This window comes from Anneissia japonica, unplaced genomic scaffold (assembly GCF_011630105.1).
Source record: "Anneissia japonica isolate Jap-2015-1 unplaced genomic scaffold, ASM1163010v1 scaffold287720_len810639_cov167, whole genome shotgun sequence".
Lineage (NCBI taxonomy): Eukaryota > Metazoa > Echinodermata > Crinoidea > Comatulida > Comatulidae > Anneissia > Anneissia japonica.
The window spans coordinates 773,359-794,727 of record NW_022736945.1 but is presented as its reverse complement, the minus strand read 5'-3'; the positions used below and the strand labels follow the sequence as shown (position 1 = coordinate 794,727).

The window sequence follows — 21,369 nt, the reverse complement described above, 5'->3', positions numbered from 1 at the left end:
CACAAAAATTTCGCGGGGGCATGCCCCAGACCCCCTACGACAGTGTTGTCTCAATCGGCCCAACTTTCGGCCCCCGCTTCCGGCCCCCCCTTTTGGACATTTCTGGATCCGCCCCTGTATATCCTTGTTTATTGATTGACTGATTGATTATTATGGAATGTTACATTTTTAATGTGGAAGACAGAAGTAGGTTTAAGGGAGGGATTTCATTTTGGTACATTTTATGTAAACACGTCGTGTTAACAACGCGATGCAGTATTTTTTTTCTGACGCAAACATACATTGAAATAATTATACTTTTGTTGGAAAATATATAGATATAGACGAATGTACAAATGGTGAGAACTCATGTGACGATACCATTGGTTTATGTACCAATATGGATGGAAGCTATATGTGCAGTTGTTCACCGGGTTATGAGCTACAAAATGACCTTAGGACATGTCAAGGTAAACTCAGACTGGGGGAAAAGGACATAAAGAGATTTACAATTTTAGTTTATAAAAGTCATACAGTAATAATTCCCGAGAGATATGGTAGGTTACTACTGTAATATCTAGTACTACGGTATACCGGTATGTACTATTGTATTATTCTAATAAATATGTTTTTTTTTCATACAGATATTAACGAGTGTTTAAACAGCAGTATATGTATCGCCAATGCCGAATGTGTCAATGGACATGGAAACTATAGCTGTAGTTGTCTTGATGGATTCAATGGACCACGGTGCGAAAGTACGTTTATGCAATGATTTCACTAACCGGTATCAGTGGCGGATCCGAGTTGGCAAAAAGGGGTGCCCCCCCCCCCCACACAACTGGCAGCAGCCAAAAAAATCACTGAAAGTGTGTAATCATTTAGATAAGAAATTAAAATGGTTGAATGTCTGCAGCTTACAGGGGGTATAGCCCTCAGGATCCCACAATAGGCAAAGGAACATCACAAATACCTTATTTCTCTTGACCTGGATCCACCACTGTGTATATATTGAACATTTAAATATCAATTACAATATGTTATTAGTGTAGCTAAACGTTTTTTTGATATTTGTTATAACGGTCTGTATGCGCAATTAAAATTAAGGTTTAGTAACGCGCGACAGTGCATATCCCATCCATTTACAACTACAGATAAGATAATAGGATTTTTTCAACCAGAGTGGGATTTAACTTTTTGGTTCATGCAAATGCCATTACTAGTTTTTTTTTTATGATTAAAAACATTCTCACTTTTTTGTCCTCTGATTTTTGATGATATCATTGATAGCAACACTAACCACCTTTCCACTAGCCTTCAGGTTTATTATTATCGTTGGCAGCTCTGGGTTTGGTTTTAGTCTGGAACAATGCAGTGTGACATTTTGTTGTTGCTAATAATTTATTGATGTTTTCGAAATTTGGTTGTGAATTTTTTTTAGGCTTTATGAAATAACTGTCTCCATTTCATGTTTAATATCATACTTTGGTTGTTAAGATACGTAGCTTAATCATTGGACTAAAGAAAATGGATTAATGAAGGCATAAATATGTGAATTAATGTGTGTTGCAGATATTGACGAATGTACAGATAACCTACACGATTGTACTGGGAATTCCGAGTGTAGAGACCAAGAAGGCAGTTATATATGCGTTTGTCAAATGGGATTCACCGGTAATGGAAGAACGTGTATAGGTATGTGACAGTTCACCTGTATTCACCTGTCTTGTCAGGCTCTATATATCTTTTGGCCACCATAACTCATGAAATGCACTGCATTTGCTTAAATTCATTATGACATTCTTGTAGTATTAGTTGTCTGTTATCTTATGAATGCCTTTTTCAGTAAGTTTACACTATTTTCAAATATTTTGGTGTAGATGAGAACGAATGTTTGTCGATGGGTACTTGTCATAGCCTGGCAACTTGCACCAATACTATTGGATCTGTTAATTGCACATGTCCGGATGGTTACAGCGGAGACGGCGTTACAAGTTGCACAAGTAAATTTTTGTTTCCATAAAATCGCTACACTGTCGCTACATGTTCTCAGTGCAATCGTTGAACTGCGTAGCAGTCCCCGATGCAATCGTGAAGGCTCCCCAATTCAACCGACCAACCAATCAACATCACTGAAAGCTGTCGGCAATAGCGTGTAGCGATTGTATGGAAACCATGCTTAAATAGTCATATATTTTTATGGTACTAGTGTTTTTGTTGTTGATGATGACGATAATGATGATGGTGGTGGTGATAATGATGATGATGATGATGATGGTGATTATGGTGGTGATGATGATTATGATGATAATGTGGAGGAGGATGATGATGATTTTGATGGTGATGAAGATGAAAGATGATGATGGTTACGATAATGAAGCTCATAATAGTAAAAGTAATACTATTTTTAGTCCACTTTATGTATCATCATAGATATTGATGAATGCAGTAATATTAATAATCTGTGTCACGACAATGCCAACTGTACCGATACGCCTGGATCATACACGTGTGCATGCATAGAAGGCTACCGTGGAGACGGGTTCGAAGCATGTGACAACATTGATGAATGTAGCGATCAGCCTGATATTTGTCATCAACAAGCAACGTGCACGGACAACATAGGCTCATACACATGTCTATGTAAAGTGGGTTTTGACGGAAACGGGTTCATTTGTGAGGGTGAGCTTACTTTTGGTGTGTTGTCATAACGTCAAATGTTGAAGTAGGCCTATGTGAATACATATACATATTTCTGTACAGTGTCGTTCGTTTCTTCAAGGGTTTTTGCTGATGAAGTTGATCATGTCGATGCTTAATGGAATGTTGATGATGATTTTACTGATAACGCCATTGTTATTAATATCATTACTATATTTGAAATATGCAGCTTAATACGCATTAATAATTTTAATATTATCAGGCCTAGTATTCTATTATCATGCATCAAATTCTACAATGATTACATAGTAATAATTTATTATATTAATATTTCAAATTCATGTAACATGGTTTCAACAGTGCGGGACTTTGAGCATTATAGTTTATGAGGCCTCAAACATAAATACTGTATTATGCGGTGTAGTGTAATACACATACATGTGCCTAAGCTGGCTCATAAAAAAGTCATCCTAAAAAATCATCCTAAACGTCAGGCTCCAGATACAAAAGAAAAATCATATGCTGTACAACTAATTTTTCTAAGACACAGAAGGGTTGTTTAATGAATAAACCTTTTGTGATGCTTAATAAGATATAGATTTTTGAAAACTTAAAAACTTGGGGGAAGGGTTAGTTACGCCCCTTATCTATTAGGTTTTAAATATAAAATTTGAAATATATATATTTACTGTTACAGATATAAACGAGTGTGCCCTTGATACGGATGAGTGCGACGTCAATGCGCGTTGTAATAACACAGTGGGATCGTTTACGTGCTTCTGTAACATTGGCTATGTAAGCACTGAAGGAGGGAACGCTCGAAATGGCACTTGCAACGGTACTGTATAATTTTATACTACAAGTGACTGGTACCTTATAATCTAAGGTATTAGGATTAATTATTATAATTGTCACCAGATAAATAATGCAAAACGATAATCTTGGTAATAGGATGTTTCATCTTAATAATATATACAGCTACTAAATTAGTATGACTTAAACAAAATTGAATTGTTAATTTGTATATTTCTATTATTTATTAGTTGTCAGCTAAAATTAAATAGATAATAAATAATAGAAGAATAATTATTTTCTACCAGCTAACAGATGTTTACTATATACCTTTAACACAAAATTTATTGACAAAAAACTTCAATCTTTTTTGTCAATAATGTTTGTGTTCAAGTTAATTTAAAAATAAAGGTACAGTTATACCAAACATAATTTCCTTAAGTATTCTTATAGTTATTAGTTTATTTTGTATTATTAGATTACGACGAGTGTGAATACCGAATTGATAATTGCCATGACTTTGCTACATGTACAAATACTGTCGGATCATACACTTGTGGATGTAAAAGTGGATTCACTGGAGACGGCTACAATTGCGAAGGTCAGTCATTAAAGTGCTGCATCAAAATGACTTTTCAAGAACCGCGTCAATGAGGACAATTCATGTTATAATAAAATGACTATGAGGATGATGGTTGGAGGTGATGAGGGTGGTGGTGATTGTGGTGGTGATGGTGGTTGTTGGTGATGGTGATGAGGAACAGTGACAGTGATAAAATTCAGATTCAAAAGAAGGTGATGGTGATGAGAATAGACACTGATGATAAGATAACAATCAAGATTTTCCTGAGGCCGTAACTTGCACAAAATAAAAATTGTTTATCCATAACAAAATTACAACTCGATAGTAAAAGGATAATTAAAATTATATTTCATTTGATTGGTGATCTTTACCATTTCGTAAATTTGTACCTTTTATGATAACAGATATAGATGAATGTGATCAACAGGTTAATACATGTGATATTGAAGCGAAAGAGCGATGTGTAAACACTGAGGGCTCCTACTATTGCACCTGTCAAACCTTTTATTTCAACATTAGTGGCCAATGTCGAGGTAATTTTAACATCTGTCCATACTATCAACAACTGGGTTGTATGCCCATATGTAGTCATGATGTGCCTATATATGGTCATGATGTGATGTCACCATACCCATATATAGGCATGTGACGTGTTTTGCTTTAATAAATTTTTATATTCTGGACAGGGCCTAATAGTAGGGCCAAGTGTCATATAAAACTGCTGGTATCACAGAAATATCGGCCCTCATGAATTCAGCCTCACACGATACTAAATCCATATCTTCCCCTCCCGGGGCCAAATTTATACACTAGGTATTCCACCCACCCCCTTTATTAATATTATTATTAATATTGTTACTGTCATTTGTGCTTGTTATTGTGTTATTTTTATAGTTATTATTACTGTTACTTATTATTTTCGTTGTCATTATATTATTATAATTAATACTCTTATTCTTGTGGTAGTAGTACGGTACGCGCGCGTACGTACTACAGTATTATTGTAATTATGGTGGATCAAACAGATTTCAATCAGATTGGCTTTGATTATGTGATCCTCCATCTTTTTGTTACATTTTCACATTTTGCTAATTACGTCAATTCCCATGTACTTTATTATACTATATTATTTTCATAATAAAGTAAATTCTTCTTAAAGTTGTTACGTTTCAGACGAAAAATAAATTTAGGTTTAGTATATGATTTGATTAGAGTGGGAAAGTCCGGATCCTTGTAGCCGTGCCGCCACAGTACTAGGCCAGTGAGACCAGTAGAGTAGTAAATATAATTTTCTTTGTTTAAACAGCATCAGCATCGAAAACGCTAATGGTTGAATTCTTGTACATCAAAGGATTGAGCGTGACAATGTTTCAGTTTGATTTTGATGAAACTTCAGTGGCATTAGCAAAAGATGTAAGTTTATCAAGAAAGAAAATTCTTTTTTAGTTGCGATCATGTTTAAAAAATAAAATGTACATTATTTAAAAAAAATTATATTCTGTCAATACCAACGTATTAATGTACATTTCATCTTGTTAACAGATGGATACTCTTTTCCGAATGAGTGCTATTAAAGATCAATATTTCGGCACTGAAACTGCTGCATTTTATAATGCAACCGATGGCTTAGGCGTCTCCTTTATCGTCAGTTTCGATAAAGATTTAAACATTACGGACGAACAGTTACGGCAAGTATTCTTAAATGGGTTAACAGGCAGTAATATGGACTTCTTGGATCCTGACAATCAGGTGCATGTAACTGATGTTGAAGTTATGGAACCTGGTAAGTGTGAAAATATCCAAAGTTCTTCACAGAACTATAGATATATATGGCTCTCGTACTAGTTCTTCGCTATGGAGTACGCCCTCTGTTGATATTTCAGAAAGTATTTTCGCCACTGGAAAGAAGTGAAATTTCCAAGATTAAATTCTATCCAAAAAAAAATTATTAATTTATTTATAATGTTTATTAAATTTCTGAGGGATGTTTTTAGATTTTGTTACACACCGGTGACATATTCCTTTAATATTTATTACAGATATCAATCCCTGCTTTGAGAGCACAGACGACTGTGTACAGAGACTTTTCCAAGATTGCATTTTTTTAGGCCACGAGAAATACGATTGTCAAACCTGTTTCCACGGCTACATACTAAATGAAACCAGTGATTCATGCGTGGGTAAGTTGATACACAACGAACAGTCTTCTCTTAGAAATAGAAATACTGTAGGTATCTCTTTATTAATTTTATGGCTCTTATCATGTGTATTATGAAGTACTTTTTAAATTTAAGGCGGTTTTGGGCAAAACAGAATTGGCCTATTGACCGTGGAACAAACAAGAAGAATTTGAGTGTAGAAAATTTTAATGTTTTACCCACCATTATTTCAATTAATCATTCATTGTGTCCGTTACTTATAGTATTCTAAATCTTTTATAATGTAAATTCATTGATTTTCAATCAAAAATTAATGTAATAATAGAAATAGATAAGGACACCCTAAAGAATGGACCTTACCACTAAGCCTTATCGCACTATGGTAAGGTAATTAGAAGTGGTCTTTTATTGCAGACGATGATGAATGCGCCAAAGAGACTTTCGAATGTCCATCTGGTTTTAAATGTAATAATACTTATGGCGGCTACGAATGTGTCTGTCTGTCAGGATTCATCATTGAAGACAATGCATGTATTGGTAAGAGATATTATTTTACTATCACTTCATTGTGTGCCTACACTATAATCAGTGGCATAACGATGGGGCCAGGGGCCCTGTGGCCTACTGAAACTGGGGGAAGTTTTTGGGTCCCGGTCGCCAATTCCATCATGGGATTTTGGATATGCTCACTTTTTAATTATGTTTGCACCAAAAATGGCACTCACAGACTTAAAATTTTGAATATGGTTTTCTTTTTATCTCCATTTTAAATTTTTTTTAGACAAATTTTTTAGGGGTCCCTTTAAACCGCCACTGGATATACTGTAATATAATATATGCCCTGCAGTCGACACATTATGATGTTATGTATCAAGAAAGTCCTTTTTGGTCAAGATGCTAGATCGAGGAACATATGGGGTGGGCTCCTCGGGGTCGGAGCCCTGCGGACCATCGATGAGAACACATAAGCGTTACGCCACTGACTATAATGCTAATACGGTGATGATTTTGGATAGATGAGTTTATTCGGTGTAAACACAAAGGATAACCCACGAAAGTGTGAAGAAGATTTATTTCCAGTTGGGTCTTTCTGGTGGTGTTTGAGCAGTGTGAAGAGTACACCATGAGACAATGCCCTACTCTATTTCCGATGAGTGTACAGCGTTCATAACGTACACATTGGCCATAATACACACAGGACCAACTTCCTAATTGTCTCATCCAAAAGACGTTGTGCTACCGTAACTTGCAATGCTTTAGCCCTCCAGCTGAAGTACACAAGGAGAGCAGCTATGGGAATTGAGCCAGGGACCATGAGATCTTGTCGGTTCAGCGCACACACAGTGGCTTCCACCATTCTAGCTGACTGAGCTAAGCAAGAAGAATTTGAGTGTAAAACACTTTAATGATTTATCAACCATTATTTCAATTAATCATTCATTGCATTCATTAGTATAATATATTTTTCATAATGGTAGATTCATTGATTTTTAATCAAAAATTAATGTAATAATAGAAGGAAATGGACCTTTCAATCCTTTCGCTTGGATATTGTTGTCAAGGTCCAACAAAACGACAGCGTAAACATAGTATGTATGTTTGTGGGACGTGCACGTATTCTTGGTCCTGATCTGATTGGTCAGTTTCGACACTTTAGAAGGTTAATTAGCCATGTTCTTTTATTGCAGACGATGATGAATGCGCCAAAGAGACCTTCGAATGTCCATCTGGCTTTAAATGTAATAATACTTATGGTAGCTACGAATGTGTCTGTCGGCCGGGATTCATCCTTGAAGACAATGCATGTATTGGTAAGAAATATTATTTTATTATCACTACCTTTTCAGCCTACACCAGCTAGACGATGATGATGATGATTTTGGATAGATAGATCGTAAAGAATAACCCAAAAAATTCTGAATAAGACTTATTTCCAGTGGGGTCCTTCTGATGGTGATTGAGCAGTGTGAAGAGTACACTGTGAGACAATCCCCTACTTTCAAAATGGCAGCCATTTTTGAACATTTTATTACCAATAATTGTACTTTTATGACATAAAAAATGCTAAGATATTGAATATATTTTCAGTGACATTATAAATAGAAATAATATTTTACTTCAAGTCTGCAAAATTCAAATCCAAAATGGCCATCATTTTAATTTGTTTAGCTATTTAACATATATTTAATATATGAAATTAATGTTTTAATTAGTCCCGTACAACGTAGCCTTTGAAATGACACAAATTGTAAACCGTAGGCCCAGTGTATACAGTGGCTCGTGTGCACTATAAAGAACCCAGTACATCCTTTGAGACGAGTAGGGGGATACCCCGGTGTACTGGAACAGACAGCCCCTGTGGTGGACAACGAGAGTTGCTGGTACCGAGGGACCGGGTAGTACAGACACGAAGGGACCCTTAGGGGCGAAGAAAGTCTTTGATCAAGTTCCTAGTCCACATATCAAGCGCCCTGTGCATCTTACATTAGATGGATATGTGCGCTATATAAAACTACACTATTATTATTTTTATTAAATTAATTTTTGCAATTTGTTCCATTTTAAATTCTAGTTTTTATGGGCCTAATTAAGTAAGTAACTGCATAAATTAAATATATGCTAAAATAGCTAAAATTATTAAAATGGTGGCCATTTTTTTATATTTCAATTTTGCAAATATGAGGTAAAATATTATTTTATATTTATTGTCACTTATGTGAAAGAATATTTAGTATATTATCATCTTTTAATGTCATAAAAGTACAATTATTGGTAATAAAATGTTTTAAAATTTCGACCATTTTGAAATTTGCTCGTTGCCCCCTGCATGAACATACTTTTTATATTCAGTGATGCCTATTCTATAACATACCCAATGTTTAGAAAATATAGCAAAAATAATGCAAGCTTTCAGATGTATGGGCATGAGCATACGGCCCACCAGTGTTTTTTTTTTTCCGGCCCGCGAAAATAAATTACAAATTCTATGTGCGCTGCCCGTAAACCATTTTTGGCAAGAAAACACCTTGTTTTTTTGCAGCCCAGCACCAATCATCTGTAAAAAGTAATATTAAAATGGAGCATAGTGGCCATAAAACAGTGTATAAAGGTTTTTAGAAGTGCACTGAAATATCAAAGTTTGGGTACGGCCCTTGGAGTTGAATAAAAAATTCCCTTTGTTCCTCCAACCAATTTAATGCCCACCCCTGCTATAAACCATATTGCTTGGATATTGAAACAACACAACACCGTAAACATAATGTATGCACGTCCTCTTGGTCCTGATCTGATTGGTCAGTTCTGACATTTTGGATAGTTAATTAGCAATGGTATTTTGTTGCAGATGATGATGAATGTGCCAAAGAGATCTTTGAATGTCCATCTGGTTTCAAATGTAATAATACTTATGGCAGCTACGAATGTGTCTGTCTGCCGGGATTCATCATTGAAGACAATGCATGTATCGGTAAGAGACAGTATTTTACTATCGCTACAAGGCGGTGATGATGATGGTGATGATGATGATTTTGGATGGATGAGATTATTCGTTGTAAACACCAAGGATAACCCAAGGATAGCAGCGATGGGAAGTGAACCCCAGGGACCAAGAGATCTTTACAGTTCAGCGCACACACATAGTGACTAACCACCAGTTCAGGCGACTGCATGGCATGATGATGACAATGACGACGACGACGATGATGATCATCATGATGAAGATTATTAAATATGTTAAGAATTTTTAACATTTTTTCTGACAGATGAGAATAGCTGTTTACGAAGTCCATGTCCATCAAACGCAGACTGTATCAATATAAATGGCAGTCATACCTGTCAATGCCAATTGGAAGGATATTCATTTGATAATGGCACATGCGTTGGTAAGTAACGATTATAAATCAATTCGTCCACAATCTGTCATGTTCATTGCCTTTTTTCTGAATCATTTATCCTGATATATTGATAGGCCAATTTCTAGTTTCAACTGCACATACCCGTATCAAAGGTCAATCAAGGTCATTCGACATAAACATGTTGTGTGTATGTTTATTAAAAGGGAGCTTTCGATTTGTGCGATGACGCAACGCTAGAATGGAGTCGCTCATGCATGACCATCCTACCGCGCATCCTGCGTTCTCTGCATACCTAGACTTGGCGAAATTACGTTCTAGAATCTACACGATGAGGAGAACTTAAAATTCACAGATGACTTTTAGTGACATCATGTGTTGTGAACTCATGAAATTATAAATGGTGATGACATCAATTATTTTGAAAGAAAAATCACTATTATTATGAATTTACCAATTATGTTTACAGATATAGACGAATGCTTGATAAATCCATGTAAAGTATTAGAAAACTGTACTAACACAGATGGCGGTTTCTCTTGTGAGTGTGCGACGGGATTTGAACGTGATGCTAGCCGAGTTTGCGCCGGTAAGGTTATGTCGATAGGCCCACCTTACAGTCATTTATTTTTGTATCTTCTCGTCTTCTTTATTATTTATGCTGTCACTGATATGTTTTTATGCAGTGGTATGTACCTTGCGAGGTGCCACTGTGAAAAAATGCTGAATAAAAAATAATCGAATAAACATAAGTAACAGAGTGACGCTGTCTCCAGATAGTTTATCTGGAAATGGCGATTGCCATAATCCTATAATTTAAATACAACGATAGTGGAATATTGAAATTTATTGTTTCCAATTAATTTGTAGACAAAGACGAATGCTTAGAAGATCCGTGTGGTGGAGCTAACGAAGAATGTCTGAATACGGTTGGCAGCTTCACTTGCGAATGCGTTTTGGGATATGTTTTTCTTGACGGTGCATGCTTAAGTAAGCCAACATTCATTGATGTTATTTCACTCGTTTGCCTGTCATACAATAAAATTCTGAAGTAGATTACCCCATCATTTTTCCTGTCAAAATTTGAGAAACACAGTTTGATTAAACCTATTTATCTGTCTAATATTTAAACATGGTCCAAAGTCAATATCTAATATAATATATTTATTCAAGTAAGCCTATATAACATACTATAGCTTAATTTTAACAATAGTATTACTATCATTACTGAGTTCGAGTGTAAACAAATTATGGTATCTATACCTTTTAGGTGGAAAATCGTTTCGTGGGAAAATACTTGTTGTTGAAGTGAACGGATCAAAGGCGTTGGCAGAATGGGATGAAGCGTTGGCAGATAGCTCATCAACCAAGTTTAAACTTTATGCCAAACAAATGTGTACGATAGTAAGTATCTGACCCAGTTAGAATAAGAATTGTTATGTCAATTTTAGTATCCTTAGTATTGTTTGCAATTTTTTCAGATTTATTGTCAAATTTGGTGATGCTTTTTATGTATATTATGCTTGATTCATGACTTGTATTTTAAATGTTTAAATTCGAACTTTTTACCTTTTTGTTGTGTTGATGCATAGACCTAACCTGTTTTTAATTGTGATTTTATTAGCTTTTCACATTTTTGAAGAGTTTTTGTGAGTGCTGATCTTTTAAAGTTTTGTTGTCAAATAAAATATATATAATACTTTTAATTGTCACATAATCAATACAAATCAAATGCTTCCTTAATATATTTAATTAAACCATAGCCTAAATAGTATATAGATAGTTGCTCATTCTCGACAATCGTGACCTACGGTAGTGAAAATACACAAATCAATCGTGATGTTGGTAGTCTATGAGTGAGATACAGTACTTACCTGGATAACCTTCCCTCCCTTCCTACCCTCTCCGTGATCTTTTGGATCTCTAGGGAATGAGGACTTTTGTTAGGGAGACGGTTCATGCGTGGGGCCCTGGGTCGGACTGTTCCATTTTTTTTTTCAAAGGGGTGTTCCGTTTTCGGAACAATGGCGACATGAAAATCCGTGAAACACTGCACCTAGGGATTTCACCACCCGTGTAAACACCCGAGGAGCCGTGGATAGACCGAAGGGAAGAACTTTGAACTGAAACGTACGCCTGTCCAGACGGAAACGCAGCCATTTGCGATCTGCTGGGAAAATAGGCACGTGAAAGTAAGCATCCTTGAGGTCTATAGTCCAGTCACCGGGCATGAGCCCTTGGAGTATGAGAGCGAGAGTGTCCATTCGGAATTTTTGCGGTCTGATCGCCTGACGTTTTTTCCGAACTGGTCGGAAGTAAGGCCAATACCCTCCCGAAGGAGAGCAATGGCATCAGGGACCAGAGTTGGATCCGCGTTAGAGAAAAAAAAAAGGACAGAGCGAAGCCAGCCCCATTCACGGCGCAAAAGCCCTCCGGAGCCGCGTGGTGCACAAAGAACAAAGCCTCCTCGGCCTCGCCCTGTGCTTTGTTCGAAAACAAAGTCTTAGACAACGAAGAAAGCCTTTGAGTCGTCACGAACTGCGCATACACTTCTCACATAAAATACTGTATGAGAATTGACTCTAATGACCCTTTCCGCAAATGGACTTTCAATTATGTCTGTATACTCATCAACTTAAAATAAGGTTTTAGTAATATACAACTTATATAGTGCCTCAAATTATGAACTATGCTAGTCTTTTTTTGAGGAATAGGTTATCATTATTTTGACGTCATCTTTTGACATAGCGTTTCCAGTACTGTTAACGTTATCGTTATCGTTATCATTATCCTTAATGTTAATATCTTATTAGATAGACGATGTGTATGGTACTCTATTAGAAACGGCAGCACATTTTTACGCCTGCACTATACTTGGCTTCTTGGAGAGCAGTATTATTGTAGTTTACCAACTCGATTTCTATACTAGGACAACCAGTGATGGTAAACAGCTATTAGAAATGCTCCTACAGAAAGCGGATAATGACAGTCGCTTATATTCAACAGATTCCAGAATAAATATTACAATTGACCTAAATTATGAATATGTAGGGGAAGGTAAGAATACTTATCTCTTTTTTTTTTTGTATATTAGTGGATAAAGTTACGCCCGCATTTTAGATTCAATGTGAGGTTCAATATAATAATTGCGCAAAGGAGCACTTAGTTTCGGGACAAGTCATCACACATATTTCAACATTTTCTGAACTCCGTTAAATGTAAAAACACATCCAATTTAGACTGCTTAACTATTCTTGACTCCGCCCATAATACTTATTAACTTAAAAATAATAAAAGAACATTGCGTGGGGAAATCCGTCACTGAACAAAGAAACAACTCATTAGAATATTACTCTATCATTCTAATTCTTATATACATGACTTATTATAGTATTCATGACCTCTATACATAATCTCAATATTTGCATGTTTTGTCTTGCATCTCACCGGTAGTAGATGATTATTTCAAAATATCATCATTGTTGAAGCTTTGAAGATAAATGGCAAATGCTGAATCAATGCTATAAGTTATAGAGGTCTACATACATAATGCCACACAGGAATATTAAACAACTGTACGATACTGATAGAAAATATTTGTGTATGTCTGCATTATCATTTAAGATCTTCCTATTAATTGCACTGAGTATTGCTATAATGGTGGCGAGTGTAAAATCGATGACTTACTCGAGCGATCGTGCAGGTAAATCTTATCCATCTTATTATATTATCATTATACTTATTATTATTACTTATTATACAATACCTTCTACTTATTATTATTATTATTATTATTAATATTATTGATAATTATTACTTATATTTTTTTTTTATGTACAGTTGCTCTGAAGGCTTTGCTGGGGATCTTTGTGAAGTAAAAGGTATGTAACAAAAGTGTTTTTGCCACTATTCCAGGAGTAAAAATTTGAAACCGTAAGTCACAAATCGTAATTGGAGTACATGTTCCAAAATCGCAACTCACATGTTAAATAGATACCTTAGCCACACAAATTCAGTTGAGTTCACACAGAAAGTTCTGTGCGTAGTAGGAGCGGTTGACACATCAGTTTTGTGGCTTAGACTCCCAACTTTGAGGTCTGGAGTTCGAAACTCCCGCTGTGCAAGTTGCTTGTGTCCTTGCAAAGCACTTTATATACGTTTGTCTCTCTCTCTACCATGAGTATAAATGGGTACCTGATAGGATGCTGTGGTAGTTAATGTACTAGTTTTGTGCGCTAAATAAGTAGTGCACTACTTAGTATACTCCCCACCCAGGCAAAGGCGCAGATCAGTTTTGAAAAGTGGGTGGCGTGGCATTCAGTGAGACCACACACACCTCAGCCCCACCCATGATTGGGGCATAGGTGTAAAAATTTGAGGAAATAGTACTCTCTAGATGACCGGAAATGGCACTCTTGGGCCCTCTTTTTGGAAGGTAAAAATAATTGATTGTAATTTCGCTATATAAAAACTGATTATTATTATTATTATTATTACCAGGGGGTAGTAATGCTCAACGCCTTTGACCATTCGTTGGAATTGGCGCTATTATAAATAATTTGGGTATTATTATTACACTTGTGCCCTTCAGAGTATGACGAGCAAAATGGTTAAATTGTGACGTGTAACATATTATGAACTACGTTGGGAATGTTTTCGTACGAGCATTTTATATATTATTCACGCATGACTGACCGCGGTCAGTTACAAAACGAATGCTTTATACTATTACCATGAAACAAAAGTTAATAGGAAATATTATTTAGGGGAGCTCAATCCCATATGTGTTTGATTCAATAGCAGAGGTAATTATGTGAAGTGCATAGATACTTGTCACTTTCAAACAGCTACTCAAAACTCATCTTTTTAATGTGTATTTTGCTTAACCCTGGATTTTTATTTATAATGTAAAGTGCATTGAGGCTTTCAGCAAAATGTGCTCAGTCAAGATCAAACTATTATTATTATTATTATTATTATTATTATCAAGGACTATATAAAAACTGACATTATTAAGAATATATACATCTTTAATTTTCATATAGAAATAACAGATGATAACACTTCTGAGGCATTTTTAGTAGTGATGTTTTCCATCGTTATTGCACTACTACTTTTCGTACTGGCTTTCGTCTGTGTTCTTGTTATTGCAAAGAAGCGGAGGGCTAATCGTAAGCGACCACTCAGCGGAGTCGTCGTACGCAATCAAGCCGCAAACCTACCAAGACTTTCTTCGAGTTTCTATGATTCAGTTTCAATCGCATCGTCGGCTACTGACAGTGACACAAGAATTGATCATCTTTCCAGGGTTATACGAAACACAGTGTATCTTAATGTGAGTAGTGAAGTTAGGGATTATTTACAAAAGAGTGGGCCCTTTGAAAATTCGACAAAATTTAGCATGTTTGTATTGTAATAAAAAATCACCTTTTCTATGCAAAACAGAAGCACCTGAGCTCATTGGCAGACTATCAACTGGAAACACAGTCTGAAAACTCTGAATTTATACGACCATTCGTTGCAACCGGTGATGAGGCCAGCAGTTTCCAGGTAAATAATTGTTATAATTGGCGTATGAAGTCAAAGTGCTTTGCATGTGTCTGATTTTGTTTACTTATTCGACTCATCTCATATGTATGCTTTCAGAGATGTTTGGTGTTCTGAATATCTTAATTTTTTAATTTTTTATTATGTTATACAGTTTAATTCATTTTCCTTTTTGATTTACTGTATTTTAATTGTTTAGTTTGAGTTTTGGTGATTTATTTTTGTATATTAATTTGAAATTAAATAAGGATAACTCGGGGGATTGGCAGGGCCATTTCGATCGGAATTTTGCTCCTATTGAGTACTAATGGTACTTTGATGAGTGTGGGTTTTGGATGGGAGTGGCCTTGTCAGTTGCCTGAGTGATGTTTATTCTACTTGTATTTAAGACCTTGTTACCTTTATATTGTGTTTGTATTATATGTCGTAAACTTAATGTTAAACTTATTTTGGATGCACCTTTATCATGCAAAGGGTGACACACTGTTTCAAGGGGGTAGTTTCCTAATAACTTCTTGTTATAGATAGATAGATAGATAGACAGACAGACAGACAGACAGAGATAGAGATAGATAGATAGATAGATAGATAGATAGATAGATAGATAGATAGACAGACAGAGATAGAGATAGAGATAGAGATAGAGATAGATAGATAGATAGATAGATAGATAGATAGATAGATAGATAGATAGATAGATAGATAGATAGATAGATAGATAGATAGATAGATAGATAGATAGATAGATAGATAGATAGATAGATAGAAAATTTGGTATACACAAGAAGCAAAATAAAAATGTAATATTAAATCAAATTTTTGAAGGAATGTAGATAGATAGATAGATAGATAGATAGATAGATAGATAGATAGATAGATAGATAGATAGATAGATAGATAGATAGATAGATAGATAGATAGATAGATAGATAGATAGATAGATAGATAGATAGATAGATAGATAGATAGATAGATAGATAGATAGATAGATAGATAGATAGATAGATAGATAGATAGATAGATAGATAGATAGATAGATAGATAGATAGATAGATAGATAGATAGATAGATAGATAGATAGATAGATAGATAGATAGATAGATAGATAGATAGATAGATAGATAGATAGATAGATAGATAGATAGATAGATAGATAGATAGATAGATAGATAGATAGAAAATTTGGTATACACAAGAAGCAAAATAAAAATGTAATATTAAATCAAATTTTTGAAGGAATGCAAAGTTTTGTTTTAATTGAACCGCAAGTAAAAATTATTTAAGTACTGAGGGACTGTGGCTGTTAAATAATCATAATAAGTAGGTCATAATAAGTATATTCTCTTCCCATCGTTGATTTACATAATTTAGAGATTTCATAAGATTGTTAACAGGTGTTGTGATATCAGCGTTTAAAATAGTTCCGGCAAGTCTATTTAATAATACTTTATTGGTGGGATCAGTCACTAGTACCAACTACAGTAAACAGCAGAGATATATGATTAAAAAAAAAATGACCAAAATGAGCGAAATATATATTTAGTTGTGCAGATTAAAGGGTCCGAGACTTACAAAAAGACAGCAATGCACAAAAATAGTTATGTTTTCTCGTCTTCTTCATATCAATCAGTTGAATTTTGTACTTGTATAATAAAAACTAGCAAGTGCTTATATAACTAATAAACAGTCCTAATTTTACATTTTTGATCAGAACTACACATGTCAAATGCCATTTAAAAGGATTTTGTTACTTGTGCAATGGACTGCATTGTCCCCTTTGAATAAATCAATTACCATGATGAAATCCTTAAAAATGGTAAAATATTCATGAAAATAAATAGTATTAAAGACCAAAGATGCACTGATTATGTTTAAATAAATGTAAGAAGGAATGTTACTCTGAATAATGAGAGGGAGCTCAGGCATCCCTCACATTATTCGGAGCAAGTTCATTCTAAACTTTGTTTCCAACTTATTCTATTATATACTTTTTTATTTTATTTTATAATTAATAAAACAATTGTCCAACAGGAACTCTTCGTTCCCACTTACAGGCGAAAATTGCAATAAACATCAAAAATATAATCAATACAATAAAATCACAAGATATAAAAAAATTTATTATACAACAATAATATCACATTTACATACATAATCATTTCTTATTTCAGTCGAATTCAACATCACCATGGTCAAATGAACAGTTAAGTTGGTCAAGAAGTCTTGCAGACATGGATCGGTAATTTCAGCAGCTGAAGATATTTTTAAAGATATTAATTATATATTATATGTTATAGCATTATTTGTTATAGTCAAATTCTCACATTTGACAATTCATAATCAGATTTTTTTCAAAGCTTTTCATAAAACAGTATCTAATGTATTAGATACTGTATTATTAAGGCAGTTTCTTCAAAACATAGTGTTTATTCCTTTATGCATATTTATATATGATATGGATTATGTATTATATACCATTATTATTTTTCTTAGTCGAATTTGACGATTCATAATCTAATTTTTTTTTTCTGAGATTTTGCTTTAATTTTATTGAAAAAAACTAGATAATTATATACTGTAATATAAAGTAAAATAACATCAAATATATAATATAAAAGAATATGGTAAATGAAAGCAATGCTTTGCTACAATTATATGCGCCGCTCTTTGCACTATTAAGGCAGTTTCTTTAATATATAGTGTTCATACTTCTACGCATATTTATATATGATATTAATTATATATTATATAACATATATTATTATTTGTCTTAGTAGAATTCTCACATTTGAAAATTCGTATGCAAATTCTTCAGAGATTTTGCTTTTATTTTATTTAAAAAGCTAGATAATTATATAATATACAGTAATATTATTGTGATGGACCCCTCTGGAAATAAGTCCCTAATAGGGACTTAGAGGGTTATCCGAATATCTCTTTTTCGTTGTTTTGCCTATTTTTCGTCTGTCAACGAGATTTCCTATGTCTGTATGTAATTTAAAAGATATTGAATAAATCAAATCAAATTAAAATCAAAATAATATAACATCAAATATATAATAAATAACAAGTAGGTAAATGATAGAAGTACTCTGCTACAATGATATACATGTATATATTCAATATATATTTTTTATACTTATACGCATATTTTACCTACCATATTATAATACACATATATTTAAAAAAATATATATTTAAAAAAGAAAAACATATATTTAAATAGGATTTTTTTATTTTTATAAATTTTGTAGTTTTTTTTAATTAATTTTACAAATATTGTGCCATATATAGGCCATTAATTTTATAATAAATATAATTGTGCATTGAACAGGTTGTTAAAATGTGTGTTAAATTGTCTCAAGTGTCTGTGTTCCACACTGACAGCAATACAAGTGGAAATTGAGAGTATGAGAAAAATAACAACATATGAACAACAAATAATTATTGAAAAAAATATATACCTATATTGGCCTTTAGCAAATGCAGATCTAGAGATATCCGAAGGTGGGGGGACGATTGAGAGACAACACTACCCTAGGGGGATCTGTGGCATACCCCGAAAAACTGTTTTCTTAGTCACCCGGAATTATTCTCTGAGGTGGTTTGGGCGATGAATAATTTCTTTTTCTTTATTTCTTTCTTTTTTTTTTCTCCATCTTTTTTTTATTTTCCAAAATGCCCGCTCCCTAAATCTGCCCCTGCTTAGGCCTAATACAAAACATGTTTTGTACAGACAAACATGGTTTTGTCTATTACAAAACATGTTTTTTACATGGTTGAAAGTGGGAGGGACGAAATGAAAAATGAGCCTTGGGCCGTAGGCCCAAGCCTTGGTTAGGGACCCCCGGAAGCTCTGGCGCATATAGCCTTTTAATTGATTTTAAGCAATGCAATTAACACTTATTTCCATACGAAATTTTAAAATATCCAGTGGCGGATCCAGTAATTTGAAATAGGGCTGGGCCCATAGAGGGACTTATACAGATGGAGAGTGTAGACCACCTCAGCCTCACCATGGTTGGTAAGAAAATTTATGATTAGGGCACCTCTAGTTGGTCGGAAATGGCACTCTCAGACTGAATTTGAATATAATTTTTTTTCCACTTTTAATTTCGAAAAAAAAAAAAATTAGGGATGGTGGGCCGGCTGGGCCCCTTGAATTTGCCACTGAAATACTCATAAAAAAGTTTTTAAAATTATCCCTTTAGTCATAATTATGCCCGCTTATGTATTTCGTGTGTGTACATAAAAATAATGATTTATTATCTACTAATTAGCTTGTAACGTATTCAAAATTCGACCCATGAAAAACAAATAAGATAAACTTAAAACAGTCATTAATTTAGTCTTTTTGCATGTACAGTACTTTTAAAATCAATCAAGAGTTTTTGCTTTTCTTCTTTTTTTTTGTTTTTTGGATTCCACTTTTGTGTAAGTGATATTGCGACTAGGCCTACACTATTGTGAGTGAAAATAATACCATCTAATTAACGATCATACAGGACTAGGGAGGGAGAACACAAAACATTAGTTAGCATTTTGATTTCACAAACATAAAGGTGATTTACTTAATTTATATCATCAGTGTAGACTCCAGGAAAGCAAATTAGAGGGGGGACAGCATGGCCGGCGGAAGCGGGGGCCCCGGGCCCCCCCCCCCACTTTTTGGCGAAAAATATATAATGTCTGGAGATTTTTGTATGACTGCTGAGAAAGTTTACCTTACCGTTTTCATGAGGGGGAAAACCTTGAATTTTGAAGAACAAAGTAATTAGACACCTAGCTCATTTGATTCTAGATCTGCATGATTCATATTCTCATTCATCTTATAAACAGTGGCGTAAAAGGCGGGGACCAGGGGGGGGGGGCAGACCAAGCCGTCGTATCGGGCTGGGTAAGAAGAGAAAAGAAAGAGGAGAGAGGGAGGGAAAGAGAAAGAAAAAGAAAGGAAAAAGGAAAAGAAAAAGAGAAGAGAAAAATAAAGACAAGAATAAAAAGGAAGATATAATGAACAGATATCACAATACCCCGGCCTGCAACCCCTTCTCCACTTCAAAAAATGTCCACATCGCATTTGATCTAAGCCGCCAGGTATTCTCCGCAGTGGTGTAACCACCGGGGAACAAGGGAAAAATATCCATCTGTGGAAAATCTTTCCCCATTGAATGCCCTTTTCACCCGGGAAAGTGCCTGAAAATCTCAAATTTTAAATCCAATATTTTGTTGAGGTAGTCCAATTTCCTCTAAAAATTGCACATTTTAGGGAGTTTTGATCAATTCCGACGAAATTAGAAAACAACATTTTTCGCACACTACGCGCGCATTTTTTAATGTTAAAGCTTGTGCTTGCTCTCCTTTGCCTTATAAATTATAACACATAGTCCTAAACTCAAGAAAGAAAATTTAAGGATAGATCGTTTATAAAAGAAGGGCCTCAATGTGTAATGATGTTGAAAGAATATGTTTGTAATAAATAAATCCATAAGGAAAATGCTTATATTCAGTTCAAAAAAACGAGTGTGGCCATATATAACATAAGAGCATTTCTTGTTGAGATAGGCCAATTTCCTCTAAAAATTGCACATTTTAGGGAGTTTTGATCAATTGCGACGAAATTAGAATTAACAACACAAAAATTTTTCGCGCGCTTCGCGCGCATTTGTTAGGCTTTAGGCTTGTGCTTGCCCTCCTTTGCCTTCTAAGTTATTTAAAAACATAATAGTCCCAAACTTGAGAAAGAAAATTTAAGATAGATCGTTTTACCTAAAAGAAGGGCCTCAATGTGTAATGATGG

General features: G+C 34.5%; 1 protein-coding gene across 1 annotated transcript in view; it reads left to right on the top strand.

Annotated features, from left to right (window-relative positions):
• LOC117117009 (fibrillin-2-like) overlaps positions 1 to 18,744 on the top strand; it is a 36,165-nt gene extending 17,421 nt beyond the window's left edge. Inside the window, exons 19-42 of the mRNA XM_033261180.1 lie at positions 318 to 449; positions 624 to 737; positions 1,552 to 1,674; positions 1,860 to 1,982; positions 2,413 to 2,661; positions 3,338 to 3,478; positions 3,911 to 4,033; positions 4,420 to 4,548; positions 5,322 to 5,428; positions 5,558 to 5,798; positions 6,055 to 6,195; positions 6,589 to 6,711; positions 7,863 to 7,985; positions 9,518 to 9,640; positions 9,936 to 10,055; positions 10,495 to 10,614; positions 10,896 to 11,015; positions 11,296 to 11,429; positions 12,839 to 13,082; positions 13,650 to 13,728; positions 13,866 to 13,906; positions 15,071 to 15,360; positions 15,471 to 15,575; positions 17,744 to 18,744. Coding sequence (XP_033117071.1) covers positions 318 to 449; positions 624 to 737; positions 1,552 to 1,674; positions 1,860 to 1,982; positions 2,413 to 2,661; positions 3,338 to 3,478; positions 3,911 to 4,033; positions 4,420 to 4,548; positions 5,322 to 5,428; positions 5,558 to 5,798; positions 6,055 to 6,195; positions 6,589 to 6,711; positions 7,863 to 7,985; positions 9,518 to 9,640; positions 9,936 to 10,055; positions 10,495 to 10,614; positions 10,896 to 11,015; positions 11,296 to 11,429; positions 12,839 to 13,082; positions 13,650 to 13,728; positions 13,866 to 13,906; positions 15,071 to 15,360; positions 15,471 to 15,575; positions 17,744 to 17,815 — 3,317 coding nt within the window. The 3' untranslated portion in view covers positions 17,816 to 18,744. The remainder of the gene's footprint in view (positions 1 to 317; positions 450 to 623; positions 738 to 1,551; positions 1,675 to 1,859; positions 1,983 to 2,412; positions 2,662 to 3,337; positions 3,479 to 3,910; positions 4,034 to 4,419; positions 4,549 to 5,321; positions 5,429 to 5,557; positions 5,799 to 6,054; positions 6,196 to 6,588; positions 6,712 to 7,862; positions 7,986 to 9,517; positions 9,641 to 9,935; positions 10,056 to 10,494; positions 10,615 to 10,895; positions 11,016 to 11,295; positions 11,430 to 12,838; positions 13,083 to 13,649; positions 13,729 to 13,865; positions 13,907 to 15,070; positions 15,361 to 15,470; positions 15,576 to 17,743) is intronic.
• The last annotated feature ends 2,625 nt before the right edge of the window (positions 18,745 to 21,369 follow it).